The following is a 19,390-nucleotide window of genomic DNA, read 5'->3' as shown; positions in this document are numbered from 1 at the left end:
AAGATCGAATTAGTCTTAATGCACAGTGAAATTAAGCACCTCGAGGCAAGGCAGTTAAGCAAGGAAGCTGGATAACAAAGTTTTATCTTTGCTTTTATATCAAAATGAGAGTATTGAAAAGATGTTTTGTAATACCCATCTATTATATGGAAAATTATGTTCTCTTACTTTTAATGATAGAATATGACATTCTTTGATTCCACTCTGTAGTCCTGAGAATAGAAAATAAGTACTTTGAAAATTAAATTATATTAGGTCTATTTCTAATATAGAAGTGCTGCATGACCCTGAGCAAGATTTTTATCCTTTTTGAATAGTTTTGACTTGGGTAGACCTAGAATCAAATGTTGATTCTCCCTTTTCAATCTAAAGTGGCCTAGGGCTCAACTCCGTATTTTTATTTGCATGATGCAACAGCGTTAGTAGCTCTCAGATAAATTGCTTTGAACTTTATATGGTACAATGAATGTAAAATGTATACCATGGTATATATCATTAGTAATTATTTAGTGTATTTTAGCTATGTTTATTATTATATTATTTTAGATCTTAAAAGCTAAGATTTAAAATTAATTATTTAAAGTTATGAAAAAGGGGGACATCTGTAATACTTTAAATAGTAAAAAAATAAAAATAAAATTATAGTATTTTACACAAATAATGCAATTCCAATGACTTCAAAGATTAATCAAAATAACTTAAAATGTGATTACCTCTCTTCTCTAATTATCAAAGGACTTCATGAGTATGTAATATTTTTTATTGTGATTTCTAAGCAGGGGTCTTTTTGTTGTTCAATGACTTATCTCAAGTACCTAGAACAATAAGAGCACAGTAAATATTTGCTGAATAAAGGTACATACCCAACAGGGCATTTACATATAGCTAAAATAGACATCGCAACATCCAACTACATGGGTCTTAATAATTGAAATGTGTGTTGTATTTGCAGACATAACGTAGGACCACTACATCTGACATCATCCTTTACATAACACAGGAGTCATGTCTCCTATCTCACAGTACAGAAGTAACTATGTTCCAAAAGAACTTAATTATCTCAGAAACAACTGGGCAACAACTGATTTTCTTCTTTGCTGCTAGACGACTCAGAGCTAGTTTGTGTTCCTTCTCTAGCAAGTATGCAGGGCCTTATTCCAGCACTTTGCTGTTTAACTTAAACCTGGCTTCATGTCCTTATTTCACTCTGTCTCTCAAATCATACTTTTATTTGAATGATGTGAAACTGGAATTTGACCTTTATTAACTGCATTTTTTTAGTCAATATATCCTTGAAAAAAGATTCATTATTTACATAATAAAAGCATAAAATATGTAGAATCTGTCACTCTTATTGATCTAATATTAATATTATCGACATGAGCCATAATGTATTACAAGCATCACTACATATTATTTGTGAATCTCATTGAATTTTAAAACTATCACTTCTAGTGCTTCATTGACATTATTGAGCTGATGACATTTTTAGAAATAGATTATACAGAGTCACAGAACCAATCTTACTATTAAATGGTCTTGCAATTAGACTTTAAGAACTTTCCGAAATTTGGAAAAATGCATGGTATACTTACACTGTTTATAGGCTCAAAATTTATTCAGCAGTGTTTATTAAGCACTTACTATGTGAAGGGCAATGGGCAAGGATTCTAGGATACAATGATAAACAAAAGAAACAGGAACGTTGATCTCATGCAGACTGTCGAGCGAAAGGAATACGAACAAAGGAGCATGCGGTTATACTGCACTGCCCCAAAAGTCATGACACCCAATGTACAAAATTTGTATCAGCAGTAAATGTGTTTCCTCGTACTTTATATTATTAAATAACTATGTTGAGAAACTCAACAGTGGCTTATTTCTTTTAAAGAAGAAAAGAGTAAAACTAAAATCCAAAAAGGCTCAGAATTCAGCATCCATGTGTGCTTGTTTTATTTTATGTATGTGCTTTGTAACTAGGAAGCACTTACACTCTATGTAAAGGAATCAGGATATGTTTCACTGAAGTTGTGGCCGTAAGAGTAGCTTACATTTTCATTAAAACTTATCATTTAGATAGATTATATAAGTGGTTGAAGACACTGAATTCATCTTTATGAATTGTACTAATATTTAATGTGAAAATTGTAAGCGTGAAAAGAAATTTATATACTCTCCTTGATATCATAAACCTGAGTTGCTCTTTATAACCAATTGTAAGCAGCCCTGCATCTATTTTGCGAGTTGCAAATGGTACCCATTTGGGGACTTTCAAAATTCAGAAAGGAACAATATGTTTCTTTTTCCCTTTTGCAGCCTATCAGTTGCAAAGCTGTCCTGATCCACGCCCATTTCGCAATGGCTTTGTAATTGGCAATGATTTCACAGTGGGTCAAACCATTTCATTTGAATGTTTCCCTGGATACACACTCATTGGAAATTCGGCTCTCACTTGCCTTCATGGAGTGAGTCGTAATTGGAATCATCCACTTCCAAGGTGTGAAGGTATGCTTCATCTATGTTTAATTATTTGGGTTTTGTCTTCCTCTTTAAATAGCTGCTAAACAGACAGTCTCTCTTTCAATTGAATTATGATAGTTAGTACATAGATTAAATCCTTAAGGCTCCATAATGAATAACTGATTTTATTATTAATGGCAGAAGCCCTAACCTTCCCCATTGCAAGTGAAAATAAAGTTATGACTTTAGGACTCTTCCTGTGTGTTTGTGCATGTATTTAATAGTCATTCTTATGTACACCAATAATCTAGACATTGCCACTGAATTTGGGTTCATTTTCTTTAAAAAAAATGTTTAAATAAAAATGCCTTAAACCTCTTATAAGGATATATATACATATTTGGTATAAGACAAATAAGAGTTGAACAGTGTATATTTTGATACACTGTTTGGAAAAAGAGAAGACAATTTAATTTACTAATCTAGTAACAGTTAATAAAATTGACTGTGTATCATGCTTCATATAGAAAAATAAATACAAGATGACAATATTTTGTTTATGGATTGCAAATTTATTTTATATACCTAACTGAGGTAAGAACATAATCAGATGAATTTTGTACAGCTTAAGAGGGATGAAACATTGGCCCTTTTCTCTGTAATCAATTCATTGTTATTTTATTTTAACCTTTTGCCTTGTATCTTTCCTGCAGCTCTTTGTGGAGGGAATATAACTGCCATGAATGGCACCATTTACTCTCCTGGGTATCCAGATGAATACCCCAACTTCCAGGATTGCTTTTGGCTTGTGCGAGTGCCCCCTGGGAATGGAATCTACATCAACTTCACTGTCCTTCAGACAGAGCCTGTCTATGATTTCATTACTGTATGGTAAGCCAGGGCCATTGTTACTGACTGATTCAACTACACATAATAGTGAAACAAGGTAGGGGTGAAAATATATCACAATCCTCTGTAAACAGAAATTGCCATCTGATATTTGAATTGCTGTGACTGAGAGTGACAGTGTGTGTTTTGTAGAATGAGATGAAGAAGAGAAATAGATTTAGGCTTATTTGCCCAAACAGTAGCTAAACACTTTGAACAAAAACTTTATATGTGGGAAAACATTTTGATTTATCATTAAACTGAGATGCAAAAACAAGGAATTAATATCAGGGTAAGTTTAAGGTAAGAAAGTTTTCTATTTACAAAACTAGTAAAAATTAAAAACCTATATTTGAATCCCAATTATATAATATAACGTTTGAATTTCTGACATAATAATTTATTATAAAATATATTTGTATTCTGTTAATTGAAACACCTTTATTTAAAAATATATTATAAAAAATATCTGAATTATTTATTGACAATTGGTTAATAGAATTACTGTATAAATTATAAGATTACTTCTAAATTTAACAGTCTATAATACTCAAGATTATTTTAAAGAAAATAAAGGGAGGGTATACCTCAAACATTTGGGAGGCTCTGGATTGTGGTTAGGAAACCAAAGATAGTGTTATTGATTATAAGCAATAGAGTGCATTTCATTTAGGTAAAAATATAATCTATTTTTATACTTTACATGTATAAACATTATCCCCTTTATGACATAAAGTATATCAATATGATTCGGCACTCATTGGTGTCTTTATCATCTCATATACAATACCTTTATTAAACTTTTTGGAAAACTCTCCAAAAAGTTGATCTTAATTTTTCTCCCTTCTCTCCTCTGTCTCTCTCTAATAGGGATGGGCCCGATCAAAACTCACCTCAGATCGGGCAGTTCAGTGGCAATACTGCTTTGGAATCAGTCTATAGCACTTCGAACCAGATTCTAGTCAAGTTCCACAGTGATTTCACAACAAGTGGCTTTTTTGTGCTCAGTTATCATGGTTAGTATTATCTAAGAGTTTATATTTCATTTAGTACTGTTTAAAACTGTCCTGGAAAACTGAATGAAAACATATTTAACCAATGACTGGAAAGGTATTAGAATTTGACACTTTTTTATTACTTCAAATACTTTTACTTGCAAAGGGTAACTTCTCAGCATTTAGGGACATTAAAATGTAAACAAATGGAAACAGGAAATAAATCACTCAGTAATTACCCAGTACAAAATAATCATTTTTTTCACATGGAGACCAATAAAAGAAAACCAGCTGCTTATATTTTATCGCACGTAACTTTGAGACATTAATAGGTTTTTCAATACAAAGTGTTTAATCTATTCAACCTGCTGTGAATCTAAAACTAGCATCCAGTATCTTTATGCTTTGAATTATATTACTCATTCATTTATATTCTAGTTTCAAAACTGTATCTATTCTAGAATTTCACAGTTTTAAGGGACTATTCCAGATTATTACGTTCATAGCTTTTATGCCTGTGGAATAATTTAAGAAGAGTTTCAATTTTAATTCTTTGTATACTTCTAGGTCTTCTCTTCATCATGGTAACTTTTTTGAAAAGACATTCAGATGGTTTCACAGTTAAAAAAATTTTATTTCTTGTATCTCAAATTGATTTTATTTCATTATAAATAAGAAAATGTTAATTTGTTTCTAATGATTGCATACCTTTACCTGCAAGGACCATACCTCCATGAAACCCATTCTGCTTCATATGACTTTGTCAGACCAGTTCAATCAGTATCTCACAAGATCAGTAAGCTACTGAATTAAATTTGCAAGCTGTATATAAATTTACACTGTGAACGTGAGCTCCGTACATTGCGTTAATATATCATTTAATGGTTTTTATCTTTTTAAACACAAAGTAAGGCTTTGATCAAATCTTACATTCCATGAAAAAGATGGTAAGTCAAATTTGGTTATGCTCACATTTAAAGCACGTCAGGTTTAGATATGGTCAGAGCATCACCTAGAAAAGATTTGATTTGCTTAATCTCAGCACTTATCAGCCAGTAGACAGTGCCCAGCTTATATTTCCGTAGAGCGCACAGCTGCTAGGGCACCAAGTACACTCCGGCATAGCCAATGAGAAAGCAGCATTCAGTCAGATGGCTTTTGTTCGGCTTTTCAAAAGATAACTCATTTGCCTTTTATATTGACTTGGACATTGATGCTGGCAGGAATTAAATATAGTCTAAGACTGTAACAACAGTTTTATTACTTTATCATAACTAAAAAAAATCCCAGTAAATTAAATAATAAAGTTAAAAAATGAATTAGTTGCTGAACTCCATGTAGTACATTTCTCTCCTCCTGGATCCCTGCATATATATTTTATTCTTTTATGTCTTGCCTGAAAAAATGACAAAGAAGGGACTAATTTACTGATGGACTATAAAAACCATAAGATAACTTTATAGGAAATGTAAAATTCTTGTAAAACTTAGGACACATTTCAAAGGGAAAATATTGTCAGATAAAAAGATAGCTCTTTGTGTGTTTCCACATAGAAAATACTAGGGTTACAGAATGTATATATAGACACATAAAAATGAATATATGAATGTGGATTTACATAGACACATATGTGAATGTATACATATATTCTCACACCAAAATATGTTTAACTAAACTGTTTTGCAACTAGCTTTGAGTCATGTGTAATAAAAACAAATTAACTTAGGAATGAGATCGAGTATTTATTTAGTGCTTAGTTTTCCAATTGACTTTGGACAAGTTACCCTTTGGTCTTCACTTTTGTTAGCTGTAAAGAAAGCATCATGGTGGGAATGCTGAGATTAATGAGATACTGTATATGTAGAAGTTGTTCCAATTACTGGCATAAATTAGATTGAAGCATATGATACCCTTGGTCAGAGATGCTCAATCGTGGCAATTTTGCGTAGCTCAACCCAGATGATCGCTGTAGTTATTACCGTGATCAGCATTAGGTGGCGGAGATGATAGGAGAACTGGAGACAATGGGTAATGTGCTATATGTACTGTTATTATAGTGCCTGACAGAGCAGATGTTCAGTACATTTCCTTTCCTTACCACACCTTATCTCACATTTTAGATTTTCTAATAGAGCATTTATGTTATGCTTTACATTTCATAATAAGGCACATTTACCAGAGCCTAGAGAATCTTAACACTTGAATCAACATCTCTGGAAATTTTATCCAAACCTTAAAGTGACCTTGGATTTTGGGGATGTAGCCAAGGCTCGTGTTAAAATCGACAGGTGCCTCACATTCCAACAGCTCTCGTAGGGTAATTTTCCTAAGCACTGCTTTCACCTTGACTCACCTTGTCAGGAGTGCGTGATGCCTACATTAAATCAAATTTAAAGCTGCCCTATAATCTGGCTCAGCGAATCTTAATCCCCAGAGTCTATCTGTTCTGACTCCATGTAGATTAGTTATCTCACCTCCTCCTGAACTTCGATTCCTAAATGGTTTCTTACTTATCTTCAGTTCTTGAAGTCTCCCCATCTTAAGTCCTATCTCCTCCATTTCTTGATAATTGGAGTTCATAGTTATCCCTACCATCGTCTCTATAATGCACTTTTTTAATACCAAACCTGTGAGAACTTAATTATGGTATGGTATTGTTTAATAGACCTATAAGTTTAATAATAGTGAATGCATTTTTTTCAAAAAGAGATTTTTTTAAATTGATTTTTAAGAAAGAGGGAAAGGGAGAGAGAGAGGGAAACATCGATCACTTGCCTCCTGCACGCACCCAACCAGGGCAGAATCAGACCAGCAACATGGGTGTGTGCCCTGACCAGGAACCCGCAACCTTTCTGTGCGGGGACAACGCCAGCCAACTGAGCCACACCGGGCAGGGCTCACGAACGCATTTGAAGACACATCATATTTCTGCGTTGTAGCCCTTTCATATTTTTATTATTGACTGATTGGTTGACTTACTATGTTTTAGTCTTACAGTGGGAAGTGTGTTCAGATTCTTTCAAACAAGTTGCTTAACTGAATTTTTTTGCTGTACGAGTGACAACTTTTAAAAAGATTATTTTACCATATGTAGATGTGTGCCTATTCCCTGTCACAGAAACAAATAAAGGATTCCTGTTTTCAAATTAGTATTAATACAATTAATACAGTACATCTAAAAATATAATATTCATATTCAGGGTCCATATTCAGCAACTATAGTTTATGCCAAAGTGAACTCTCATTTCAAGTTGTTATTTTTTAATAAGTAAACCAGTAAATGATTTTGTATTTAACACTTATTTTAAGCTGATTGAGTATAGCTAAGCTGATTGACCTACTCCCCTATTTAATTTTCTTTAAATTTTATATTGATTTAATAGCTCCTTTTGTTATGCCCTGCCCTACTAAGTTAGAAGTGGTTTTCTTAGGACTTGAGTATTTATTGATAAATCTGACATAAATATTTTTATATATTTTCTTAAGGTCACATTAATCATTTAGGTTTTAGTTATTAAGGTATTTTAAATATGTTTGAAAAGAGGAAAAAAACTGTATTTTTCTCTCTATCCTGACTTCCTTTATGAGATCTAGCCAGCCATCTGTCTTTTAGAAAATATCACTTTCATGAAGCCTTTCATGATCAAAAATAACATTCATAAAAAGCTTTGCAGAATGTAATTTCTGTGCAATGAAAAAGAGGACAGGCATACACATCGAGGCACTTTAGCTCAGCTATCCTATCTCCTTCATCAGAGGAAATGTTTTTATCTCTATCGCTGACTTTTCTTGATATCTGCCATAGAGTCAAGATGGAGTTGGCTTATAATATATAATAACAGCATTCAGTGCTAATCAGTGACTCTTTGAAAGTAAACGACACAAAACCCTTTGAACCACATGTTTTGGCAGACACTGACTTTGTGTGGCGCTCATTGTAACAGCCATAGCTGCCATTTACAGAAAACTTAATATTCCCGGAACTATGCCGGGCACTTCCCATGTATTATTGCTCATTTTTGTAATAAGTCTGCAAGATAAGCATTATGATTCCAATTTTAATAATCAAAGAATTGAATGAAAAAAATTGTACGCTACATAAAACCAGAGAACTAATAAATAGAACGGCTGCTTGTAATTCAACATAGGTCTTTCTGACTCCAAAGAATGACCTCTTTTTAAATAATGTTGACAACAGCAGTGGTAAAATACGTGCCAGGCAATGTCCAAACTGGTATTATCTCATGCATCGATTATATGTAATGGTATATAAGTGTGTGTTTTCTTTAAAAATCTAGCAAAAATGATTTTCATTTTTAACAAGATGATAGGTCATCTTATTTTCTAGAAAATACCTCTTCTAATTACAACTCAAAGCTTCACACTTAGTGCTCCTCCAAGCTAACTGCAATATGTTGGTGGATTTATCACAACTTAGTGAGTTTTCTTCCTAGGTCCCAAAATGTGCTATGGTCACTGTGTGAAGGGAAAACAGGTTTTACTGAGGGTCTGACGTACGCCAATCAAAACAATTAGAAGGCTGTAGTATATACAGAATACGTATTTATTAATTTAAAACAAACGTTATCATTTTAATGTTTAAATCTATTATCCAGGTCACCTCTTTTTCTAATATCAAAGTATTAGGGTACCTCAATTTACATTTAGAAGATTTTTCCTCTTCATTTGAACAAGAAGAGCATTTAAACACCCTAAATCTGCTTTCAAATGGAGATGCTTAAACTTGTTTTATATAACTTTTGAACTAACATTGCCATAGTTACATAACAACATGTAATTATCAGTGCTTTTTCTCCTCCAAATTTTTTCCATATCATGAAATTATTATACTTGAACTAATCTGAGTCACCACTGGTTTAGAGAATGAATGGCAATTTGCCAGTGTTCTGTCTGTGTTCTTTGAAGAAGCCTTTAATAGCTCAGTTGGACTGAAGTAGATAAATACAGCATTTTTTTTTTCTGAATTAGGTTGGATGTCTTATTACAAAATAAATAGGAAATTAAAAGTAACCAAAAAATATCACCAGAATCAAACCCTAAAGTTATCTCAAGAAGCAAATGTGTTGGCCTAGGAACCAGACTGGTACACACATTTGAACAAGAACAGGGTACTGTTGAAATGATAGCCATCCTCAGAAGTTACTGTCATGTGGAATATGATGCCCTCGTGTAATTATTAAATCATAAATGGTGTTTTAAAGCTGAATGACATGCCAAATAAACGATTCTTCTAAAGATCACCCAGATTTAGGTCAAATGTGTATTTTATAAGTGTAAATATCTATGTTACGCAGCTTTTTCATTAATGGTCATGACTCTGAAGCTATTTCTAAATAGAACAACCCATGAAAAGCATGGACTAAAATACATGCCAATACTATTTACAATTTAGATGACACAATTTAAAAGTTTCAATTCTGCCTGTAACTGGATGTGTGGCCTTGTCCACCTCACTTCCCTTTATTAGGTCGCCTCCTCCCTCCACCACACCAAAATAAAGAAATTAGAATAGGTGATTCATTAGGTGACTTTCAGATCAAACAACCTGTGATGCTAACCTATACAATATTGAGTATATTCAGTCCAGACCTGTTTATTTTCTGCCCAGGTAACCAAAGCACGTACATTATACAGGATGAGATATTGTTCTAATTCAATCAGTTCTCAGTTAGTATTTACTGAATATGATTCCCAGGCCATTGTGCTGGCAGTTTTGAGACCACAGACACATACAATCTATATCATACAGGACTCTAAAATAGGTTGCTGAGCTCGAGGATTTTATATTGCAGCATAACGTACATCAAGGTACAATAAATAAATAATCTCTGCACTTGCAAAGTAGAACCAATCTAAATCAGAACAGAAACAAAATGACGTGTTTGTTACGGTCTGGGAAGTCAGATGGGTACCAGCCTTGGGAATCACATGGGGCTGTGAGTAAGGTCATGTCAGATTGAGATCATATGTGTTCAGGGCGCAGCTTCCGTCCCAGCCTCCATGCTCGTGTTAACATTTGACAGGCAGGGAATGTGCTTTCCCTTTGAAATATGACTCAGGCACCCTTCCTAGCACTTTACAATCTATTAACTCAATCTTAGTTTCGTGTTGATTTTGCAGATGAGAAAATTGAAGCACAGAGTCTTAGCAGTTTGCCTAAGGTCACAGAGTTAGCGGAACCAAGATCGGAACACAAGCAGCCTGCTTCCAGAGCAAATAGTGTCCTAGGCTGTTTTGTGCACAAAAGTAATTACGAACCAACAAAAACTGGAGGATATATATTTTCCAGGGACATTGATCGGTTTGATAGAAACATCTCCAGAAAGGGAAGTAAAGCTACCGTGTTTAATTGCCTACGACTGCCTTCAATACTACACACCTGATGCATTGCACCTCAGACCCTTGCCTTATTATATATTGATTATATTGATTCTACCAACAAAGATGATATGCCCAAACTTTGCTTGTAGTTATTTCAGGAATTGCCAACTCAAAATGCCATTCATGAATAAAAAGTGAAACTTGGGAACAGCAGAAAGTATTGATGTTTTACCAAATGTTTTTTTTATCCTCACCGGAGGACATTTTTCCTTTTTTTTGTTGTTGTTGTTGTTGTTCAGGTAGAGTGGGAGGGAGAGAGAGGAACAGAGAGAGAGATAGAGAGAAACATCGATGTGAAAGGGACACATCGAGTGGCTGCCACCCGCACAACCAACCAGGGCCGGGGACAAACTGCAACCGAGGTACATGCCCTTAGTGGGAACCGAACCCGGGTCTCTCAGGACCGCAGGCCAACGCTTTAACCGCTGAGCCAAACCGGCCAGGGCTTACCAAATGTTTTTATTTGTCTCTGAACACCAAATATCTGGAAGAAGTGGGATTCCAATTTGATATAATAAAAGCTTCCTCTTATACTGCGCTTCATGTGCTTTGCATATATAAACATTTTGATCATTATAGATACCCTTTGAGGTGGCATAAAAGAGTCTGGCCTGAGTTTACACACACACACACACACACACACACTCACCATTTATTCTTTCATTTTTCTAGAATTCAGTCACTCAGCAGATGTTGATTGAATATTGCTATGTTAGGAACTGTATCATGCCCCGGGGAATTAGAAGTTAGTAACATAAACGAAAGCCCCTGCCTCCCGCATCTAGCCCTCTAGTGCAAGCCAGTGGGTGGTGAGCAGAGGATTCACCTGGTGAAAATCGCCAGGTGGAAATGGATGTGGAGCAGCATGATTGTGAGAAGTGGTCGGTGAAAGTGTCTCTATTTTAGTCACATGAGGACAAAGTTTAAAGAGAGAAAGGAAGATAGGTTTCAAGAAGGCAAGGGAGAGTAAAACATCTAGATAGAACCTGAAGTTTCAGCCACGTTATCGAATGTTACACTGTCAACCACTTCAGAGCTAAGTTGGTTAGAGAATAGGAGAGACTATGCTCAGGGTTAGGGTGTAGGCAGGTTTGATTTTTCAAAGCGTATTATGAAAAAGTGGAGAGATGGGGATTCGTATTTTTTTGGGAGGTGAAAATGGCAGCGTAGCCGGGTAGCATAACAAACCGGGCACCTGAGTTTTAAGCAGAGGAGAGGAACTACTATTTATATGCAGCCAAAAATATGAACAGGTTAAAATGTGGGGCTGAAGTTTATTAACCAACGTTAGAGACCGTTGAAGGTTATAGTCAAAACGTTTAATATCAAATCATTTGAAGACACGTGGGTGTTTTCAGAATCCATCAACAACTGTGTATTGAACACCCACTGCCGTGCAGGTCTAGGTGTCCACATCTGTCTCCTTCCAATTCGGTATATTTTTCCTCCTGTAGCCAGAATTCTTTTTTTAAAGGAGAAATCTGATCACGTTATTCCCAGACTTAAAACCCTTCACAGATTCCCCACTGGCCTCAAATTAAAATCAACCCGAGTCCAGCGCACAGACCTCTGCTGGGTTTCGCCCTAGCTTACCTCTTTTTCGGATTCCTGTCTCTCTCCTCAAGGTTCTCTCTCACCCGGCCCCTCTGGCCTTTCTCTTTGCTGGTTGTAAACTTGCTGAATCCTTTGCACACAGTGGATTTGTGTAAATGCTGTCTTCATTCCCTTCACCATTTCACTTGTGGGGTTGTACCAGAGAAACACAGAAGCCTGTAGGCCAGTTTAATACTACAGGAGTTTTGGTTTCCTAGGGTTACTCTAATGAAATACTGCAAATGGGTAGTTAGAAAATCAGAAATTTTTCTCTCTCACAATTTTGGAGGCTAGAAAAATGAAATCAGTCTATCGAGAGGATCATGCACTCTCTGAAGTTAATAAACTAGCTTCTGCTGGTAGCCAGACAACACTGGCATTTCTTAACTTGCTGATAGATCACCCCAATCTCTAACCCCATCATCACATCTTCCCTGTGGGTCTAACTCTATCTCTTCTCTTTTCACAAGGACAGCAGTCATACTGGCTTAAGGGCTCACCTTAATTCAGTGTGACCTCAGCCTCGCTTATGAATCTGAAACAACTCGATTTTCAAGTAACATTCTGAGATTTCAAGAAAGACATACATTTGGGGGGACACTATTCAGCTCAGCACAACTTGTATGAAATGACCGGCGTTCCCGCGGAGATGATGCAGCAAGAATGAAAAGACATTGGACAAATTTTAGACTTATTTTTAACAAACAAACTAGTAAAACTTGACAAAGATTGAAAAACAGAAATGTCGGAAGCTGTTTATGATTTAACCTTCTGTACCTTTTTGCCTTTAAGAGTCTAAAGGAAAAGAGATACAGGGGGTGTTTTTGGTTTTTGTTTGTTTGTTTGTTTGCTTGTTTCACTATCCCCTTCTCCTTTATATTGTAATCAGAGTTTTATGGTTGAACCCTGAAAAGCATCTTGGGCAGGTCCTATTTAGATCCCAATCTCTAGCCCTCTGACCCCAAATTGCCCCCATGTCATCCCCATGTGCAGTTTTAGAGGTGAGAGTTATCCTAGCTAAGACTGTTTAGAGAATATCCTGAGGAAACCTGTGTTTTGTATGTTATTTGGCAAATATTTTTTGGATTACAAGCATAGTGATAGAAGCTAATTACTTAATTGTGAAAAGGTCTCCTCTCTCATGTTACTTAAAATCTAGATAGAGACACAAACAATAAACAGATAATCCAATAGGTGAACAGTGATAGATTTGGAAACAAGTCATGATTTCATGTACCATAAAAGAGTTCTATGATTAGAAAATAACAGTGGGAGGTAAAGGGGGAGGTAAGCAGTCAAGAGCTCAGAAGAAATCTTTATCCTGGTACTATAATCTTGGGATTCGAAACATGAAGTCAGACTTGAAGTCAAAGGACTCCATGAAATCACTGAGGTGGAGACTGTAGACAATTTGTTCGAAGGAAAATTTATTCAGAATTCAAAACTATAAAAGTGATCAAAATAGAAATGCTTTTACTAAAGTAGAGGTGGGAGGAAATAATATTATGTCTCCTTAGACGTCCCCATGATCCCAAGGTAATTTCTTGGCTCTAGAGACAGTTTGTAAAAGTGTTGATCATGGTAAATGACAGGAAATATGAAATAATTTAGCTCACAGTGTCCAGGTGGTCTTAGAAAAATAACATATCTTTGAGCATCATATTCCTCATTAATAATTTACAAACTCCAGTCTTTTAAATTCTACAAATGAGTTATCTAAGTCATTCTAAGCATGTTCTACAGATACACTAGTCGTAGATTCCTCAATGATAAAAACTGTGCTTCTTTTAAAATAAGAAAATAACACAAAGATGAAAAGTAGCTTTATAGGCAAATAAAATTAAATTAATACACATACGTGTATCTCTACACTTCTCTAACTTCTGAGTTGAACTCTATACTCCTTTAAGATTAGACAAAATGCCTTTCTCAAAAGCATAGTTTTATAAGGATTTCTCTGTGGTTAGTTTCTCTGTATCTCCTCCCCTTTCTCTTACCCCTTTGGTATTTCTAAGGTCTAAGTTCAAGAAAATGATTTTCAAAATTCCTTATAGTACTCTCACCTAAATATTGTCTCAAAAGTCTAGGCTGTACTTCTCTGCGCTTGGCTTTTTTCCCAGTGAGTTTTCCCCTTTCCAGGGGTAACTCTTCTGTGCAGCAAGGGCTTTTATAAACAGGGTAAAGTATGCAAGGAAGACCTCTGAAGAGAGAAGACAATTCACAGCAGGATATTGAAACACATTTTTCTTGATTTAACCCTCTTTACCTGCATTTTGAATTTTTTTAGATTTTCTTTGTCCTTAATAACCTGGAAGTTTATTAGACTGTTAACCTCTTATAAATGGATTTTTGTTATCTAATGATGAATCAGTAGTCAAATTTTTGCTTTTCTCCTCCATCTGAAAGGCTCTTAGGCCCATGATTACCCTTCAGAACTGGAAGTATCATACTCATTTTTTAAAATGTATCTCATTCATCTTTTATTGGAGTCTTCATTAACGGGTCTAATTGATGGGCCTCCATACTCGCACAACACTCTAATGATGGGTCAAACACTGACGGTGTGGGCTTTGAAGGTAGGGGACCTGTGACGGAGTCCTGGCTAGCTCTGTACTTGTGTGAACTCAGAGGATTCACTACGTCTTTTCAGTCTTATTCTCTTATATCTGAGCACTGAGGTACATACATAACTTAACTCCTAAGTTTAAGTAATAAAATTAGGCATATAGAACGCCTTTTTAGTCAAATGTTATTATAGTTTAAAATGAACTTATAGAAATTGTTCATTTCTTAAATGAACAAGAGTATATTTTTTAAATACTCTTAGTGAAAACAGGTTTTAATCAAGCAAATGGTTGTGACGTAGATATCAGATTGGGCCAGTAGTCATGATGCTTAGATTCACAGAGATCTTTTTTTATGGGGGGTGGGCATGATTTTTGAATTATTCCAAATAAGAATCTATTTAATCTGATAAGATGACCTGTTTAAATGATATCAATAATTAGAAACATGACATTTAAAATATGTATATTTTGCCCATCCAGTGTGGCTCGGTGGTTGAGTGTCAACCCATACACCAAGCGGTCGTCAGTTCAATTTCCAGTCAGGGCACAAGCCCAGGTTTGGGCCAAATCCCCAGTGGAGGGCATGCAGGAGGCGGCCAATCAGTGTTCTTTCTCATTGATTTTTCTGTCTCTCTTTTTCTCTCCCTTCCTCTCTCTCTAAAAATCAATAAAGAAAAATTTTTTTTGATAAAAAATAAATAAAACATGGACATTTTGTCAATTTACTAATGCGTCGTGGTTAGAGGCTTTAGGACCAGATTATCTAGGTTCACATTCCAGCTGCACCTCATTATCGCTGTGTGATTTAGACCAAATTTTCAACTCTCTTTAACAGTTTTTTTTTTTTTTAATATAAAGTGGGGATAATTATTTAAAAAGTTACATAAACCGAGTAATAGAATAAATAAAAACTGAATAAGGACTAATATAATTAATATAAGTAAAGTGTTTCTAATATTTCCTGGACTAGTGTAAGCAGGGGATATTGTGTGCAATGACGACGGAATGAAGCCTGGTGCTTCTCTGGGTGCAGAGGTTCACTGATGAACTTGAGGAAGCTGGCACTGAGTGCACAAACACGCGTGAACACATAATCCACAGTGTGATTGCTCCAATAAAAAATAAAGCAGGTGTTATGAAGCCCATACATAGCAAGAAGGAATAGAACAGGTGTAAAAATCAAGGAGTTTAAATGTAAGCATTCTTACCATGGAGAAATATTTTGGCACTTAAGGAATGATTTATTTTTCCTCAATGTTATGGAATATTTTAAAATAAAGAAAGAATTGAAACCTGACCAATTCTACCATTTGTTTTTATTTTTATATATAACCCTTGCATGTTTTTTTTTTTCCTTCTCACATACGTGAGTATAGATAGCTGCTCAGAGAAGGAATAAACTCATTGTCTGTTTTCATAGCTTATCAGCTACGAGTGTGCCAGCCTCCACCACCCGTACCCAATGCTGAAATTCTGACGGAAGATGATGAATTTGAAATAGGTAAAGTCTTTTAAGTTACTTTTAAGGAAAGCAGAATGTTAACAGAGGTATTGGCTTAAAAAGAAACAAAAATAGAGATAGAAACAGCCTGGCGTAGACGCTCCTCCCTCCTTGAGGGGGTTGTTAGAACTCCATCGTTAAGAATGGACGGCAGTAAAAAGAGGAAAGGGGGTATTAGGCACGGAGAAGGAATCTCTGTGTTCAGGCTGTGCAGTTAGAAACCAGTGTGGGGATTTGAACTGTATAATGTTTGCCATAATGAACTTTATTACGATCCTATTGGTTTGGATTGAGAAATGTAAGGAAATAGCAGTGACCAATATGAATCTAATCTTGATATATAAGTAATAACTAGGAATAATTTCAGTTGCTTGATACATTTTGAAGGAATGCCTTACCTGGACCAACCAGATTATTTCTTTACTACTGTTGCTTATATCCAGCTGGTATGCAATTCTGATTGGTCGGTGTCCATGAAGTGCTAGTAGTTCAATATTTTGAATATCAGCCCTGCTTACAATTAAAGGGATTTTTGTACTGATTAAAAATTAACAGATGTTTCTGTTGCTTTAGAAACATCTGTTGATTTTCATCTTGTTGTTGATCTGAAGTCCCCTCTGCCTGTTCTTTTTCTAACAGGTGATATTATTAGGTACCAGTGTCTTCCAGGATTTACTTTGGTGGGTAATGCAATTTTGACATGCAGATTAGGAGAACGTCTCCAGATGGATGGAGCACCTCCAGTTTGTCAAGGTACCAATTATTTTGATTATTTCCAAATATCTGTTTTATGTTTAACTCAATAATAGGAATAATTGTAAAAATTTAATATTTTAACTGGAGTAATATTAAAAGTTATACAACTCATTTATGGTATTTTTTTAAAAATCCATTATTTCTCAGATTTAACTTTAAACATTTTTTATTCTTCTAGATTTTAATTTTTCTAGTTTATCCCAAAGTCAGTTCAACTTAAGTTACTTTTTGCCAAGAGGTGGAAAATAAGATAATCACTTTCGATAAAGACTCCAGTGTTGATTGCCTTCACTTGGAAGTAGTTTCTGATGTAACCACTAGGTGCATTAAACTTTATTGAGCACCTGTCAGATATGAGGATCTGAGGAAAAAACAAAATAAAGAAAGAAAGAAAAAATTATAGATGGCCACTGCTGTGAAGGCAGTCTAGCTTAAGTCATAAGAAAGAGGGCTATAGGATCATCTAATGAGCAGCTGTTTATGGGGCAGGGAAAGCTTAATGGGAGGCATTGCTCCCTGGGTCATGGGTTCCAAATTCCAAGAAAGACTTACTCTGTTAGAATAGAGATAGAGAAAGCATGGTCCAGTTGTCGGATGTATATGTAAAGACACAAATGAAAAACCGTAGGGTATGGACTTTAAGGAATCCACTATGCTGAAAGGGCAAGACCGTGGTGGACCTTGAATGATGTGGCACAGTTCAGATGTTGAGGAATGGTGTGTTGTTCATTTGTGTAGCTTCTGGGGTCCAGAATAAGATCTAACACACAGTAACTAATTATTATAAATATTGGTTAATTCAAATAAAAGTATAATTGAACTTAAATATCTTTTTCCAGATTTGGGGGGATGATTTTTTTCATTGAGGTTCATTCTGAGAGACAGAAACGTGTTTCCTGTGCACAATCTTTACTGTTAGTATAATCCTAGAACAAAAGTTCTGTTCATTATTCCATACATGCTCTAAGTAGGAATTAACATTTAATTTTCTGTATCATTGGAAGGATTTCTGTATCAGATGGAAGGATTTTCCCAGGGGGCTCTTACATAGCAAAAGGAAAACATGTTTGGAGGTATGAACCGTGCCAGCGTGAGGATTTTCCTAGGACTTTCCTTAGTCTTAAAACATTTTAAAGTTGGTTTGGCATTTTGAAGTCTATCATGTATATTTCAGATAATTAGATGTCACTTATTTAACTTCCTTCTTTATATACAAGTGTATTTTTTGTTTTATATATATTTGGATCCCAATTCAATAATTTTTAAAAATTAAAATTAAACAATTTGGATGACCTAGTTCTTTCACAATCCCTCCTCTTTTAGACTTCAAAGGTCTTATTTGTAATATCAGAATTTTCTATGGATAAGTAATTGATCTCTTTTTATTCTATCTGCTGTGGAGAATACCAAAAAAAGGCAATACATTTTTTCTCATAATAACATCAGATACTAGCTAAAAGTTAATAAATCATTCCTCAGAAAGAGTTCCTGCTAAGTTACTATATTAATTAATTGACCAGATACGAAAGCTAAATAGCTGACTTTACATTTTCATTTGAGTTACTTAATAAGCTTGCTGAAACAGTGATTCGTTTGGGATATTTCTTAACTAATCTACATTGTTTTTAGTCTATTTCAAATTATTTGATTACATATATACATTTTTTTTTGTACTTTTTCTAAATGGGCCTGCATCATTTTTGTTATTATTCTCTGGATCCTCTTTAATTTTTTATTTCACAGTTAAAATATGGAAAGCAATTCTAAATGTGGAACATTTTAAAGAGTTTAATATAAGTAAAATATAATGGGTGATTACATTTGGTTGTTAAAAATATGGGTTCCATCCAGTTGAATCTGTGACTTTATGCACTTTAAACTTTCTGAGCATCATTTTCCTCATATGAATAATGGGGATAAAAACTGTACACACTTCTTAGAGCTGTGATGAATAAGTGAGATACTGCACAAAAGGTGTTTAACAGTGTCAAGCATGGAGCCACAATAAAAAGTGTTTACTTTTACTCTTAATGGTTACCAGGGTTCTTGCTATATGTTGGATTGTAGGAGAATAGGTTATTTGGTGTATTTTCAATAAATTATGGTGGATCATATCAGTTTCTTTTTTAAGTAATATGGAATATTTACTAAGTTCAGAATATTGGGGCCGAAACAGTACATAGGACATGACACTTGCTATTCAATAATCATAACCAAGGAAATAGTAG

General features: G+C 34.9%; 1 protein-coding gene across 3 annotated transcripts in view; it reads left to right on the top strand.

The window, feature by feature from the left end:
- Positions 1-19,390, top strand: part of CSMD3 (CUB and Sushi multiple domains 3) — a 1,073,312-nt gene that overhangs the window by 956,976 nt on the left and 96,946 nt on the right. For all 3 annotated transcript variants that reach the window (XM_036263876.1, XM_036263875.1, XM_036263874.1), the window contains 5 exons: positions 2,317-2,505; positions 3,174-3,351; positions 4,219-4,364; positions 16,326-16,406; positions 17,046-17,159. In XM_036263876.1, the coding sequence (XP_036119769.1) occupies positions 2,317-2,505; positions 3,174-3,351; positions 4,219-4,364; positions 16,326-16,406; positions 17,046-17,159 (708 nt within the window). The remainder of the gene's footprint in view (positions 1-2,316; positions 2,506-3,173; positions 3,352-4,218; positions 4,365-16,325; positions 16,407-17,045; positions 17,160-19,390) is intronic.

This window comes from Molossus molossus, unplaced genomic scaffold (genome assembly GCF_014108415.1).
Source record: "Molossus molossus isolate mMolMol1 unplaced genomic scaffold, mMolMol1.p scaffold_m16_p_16, whole genome shotgun sequence".
NCBI lineage: Eukaryota > Metazoa > Chordata > Mammalia > Chiroptera > Molossidae > Molossus > Molossus molossus.
The sequence above is the reverse complement of the archived record's forward strand: the minus strand, read 5'-3'. Positions and strand labels throughout refer to the sequence as shown.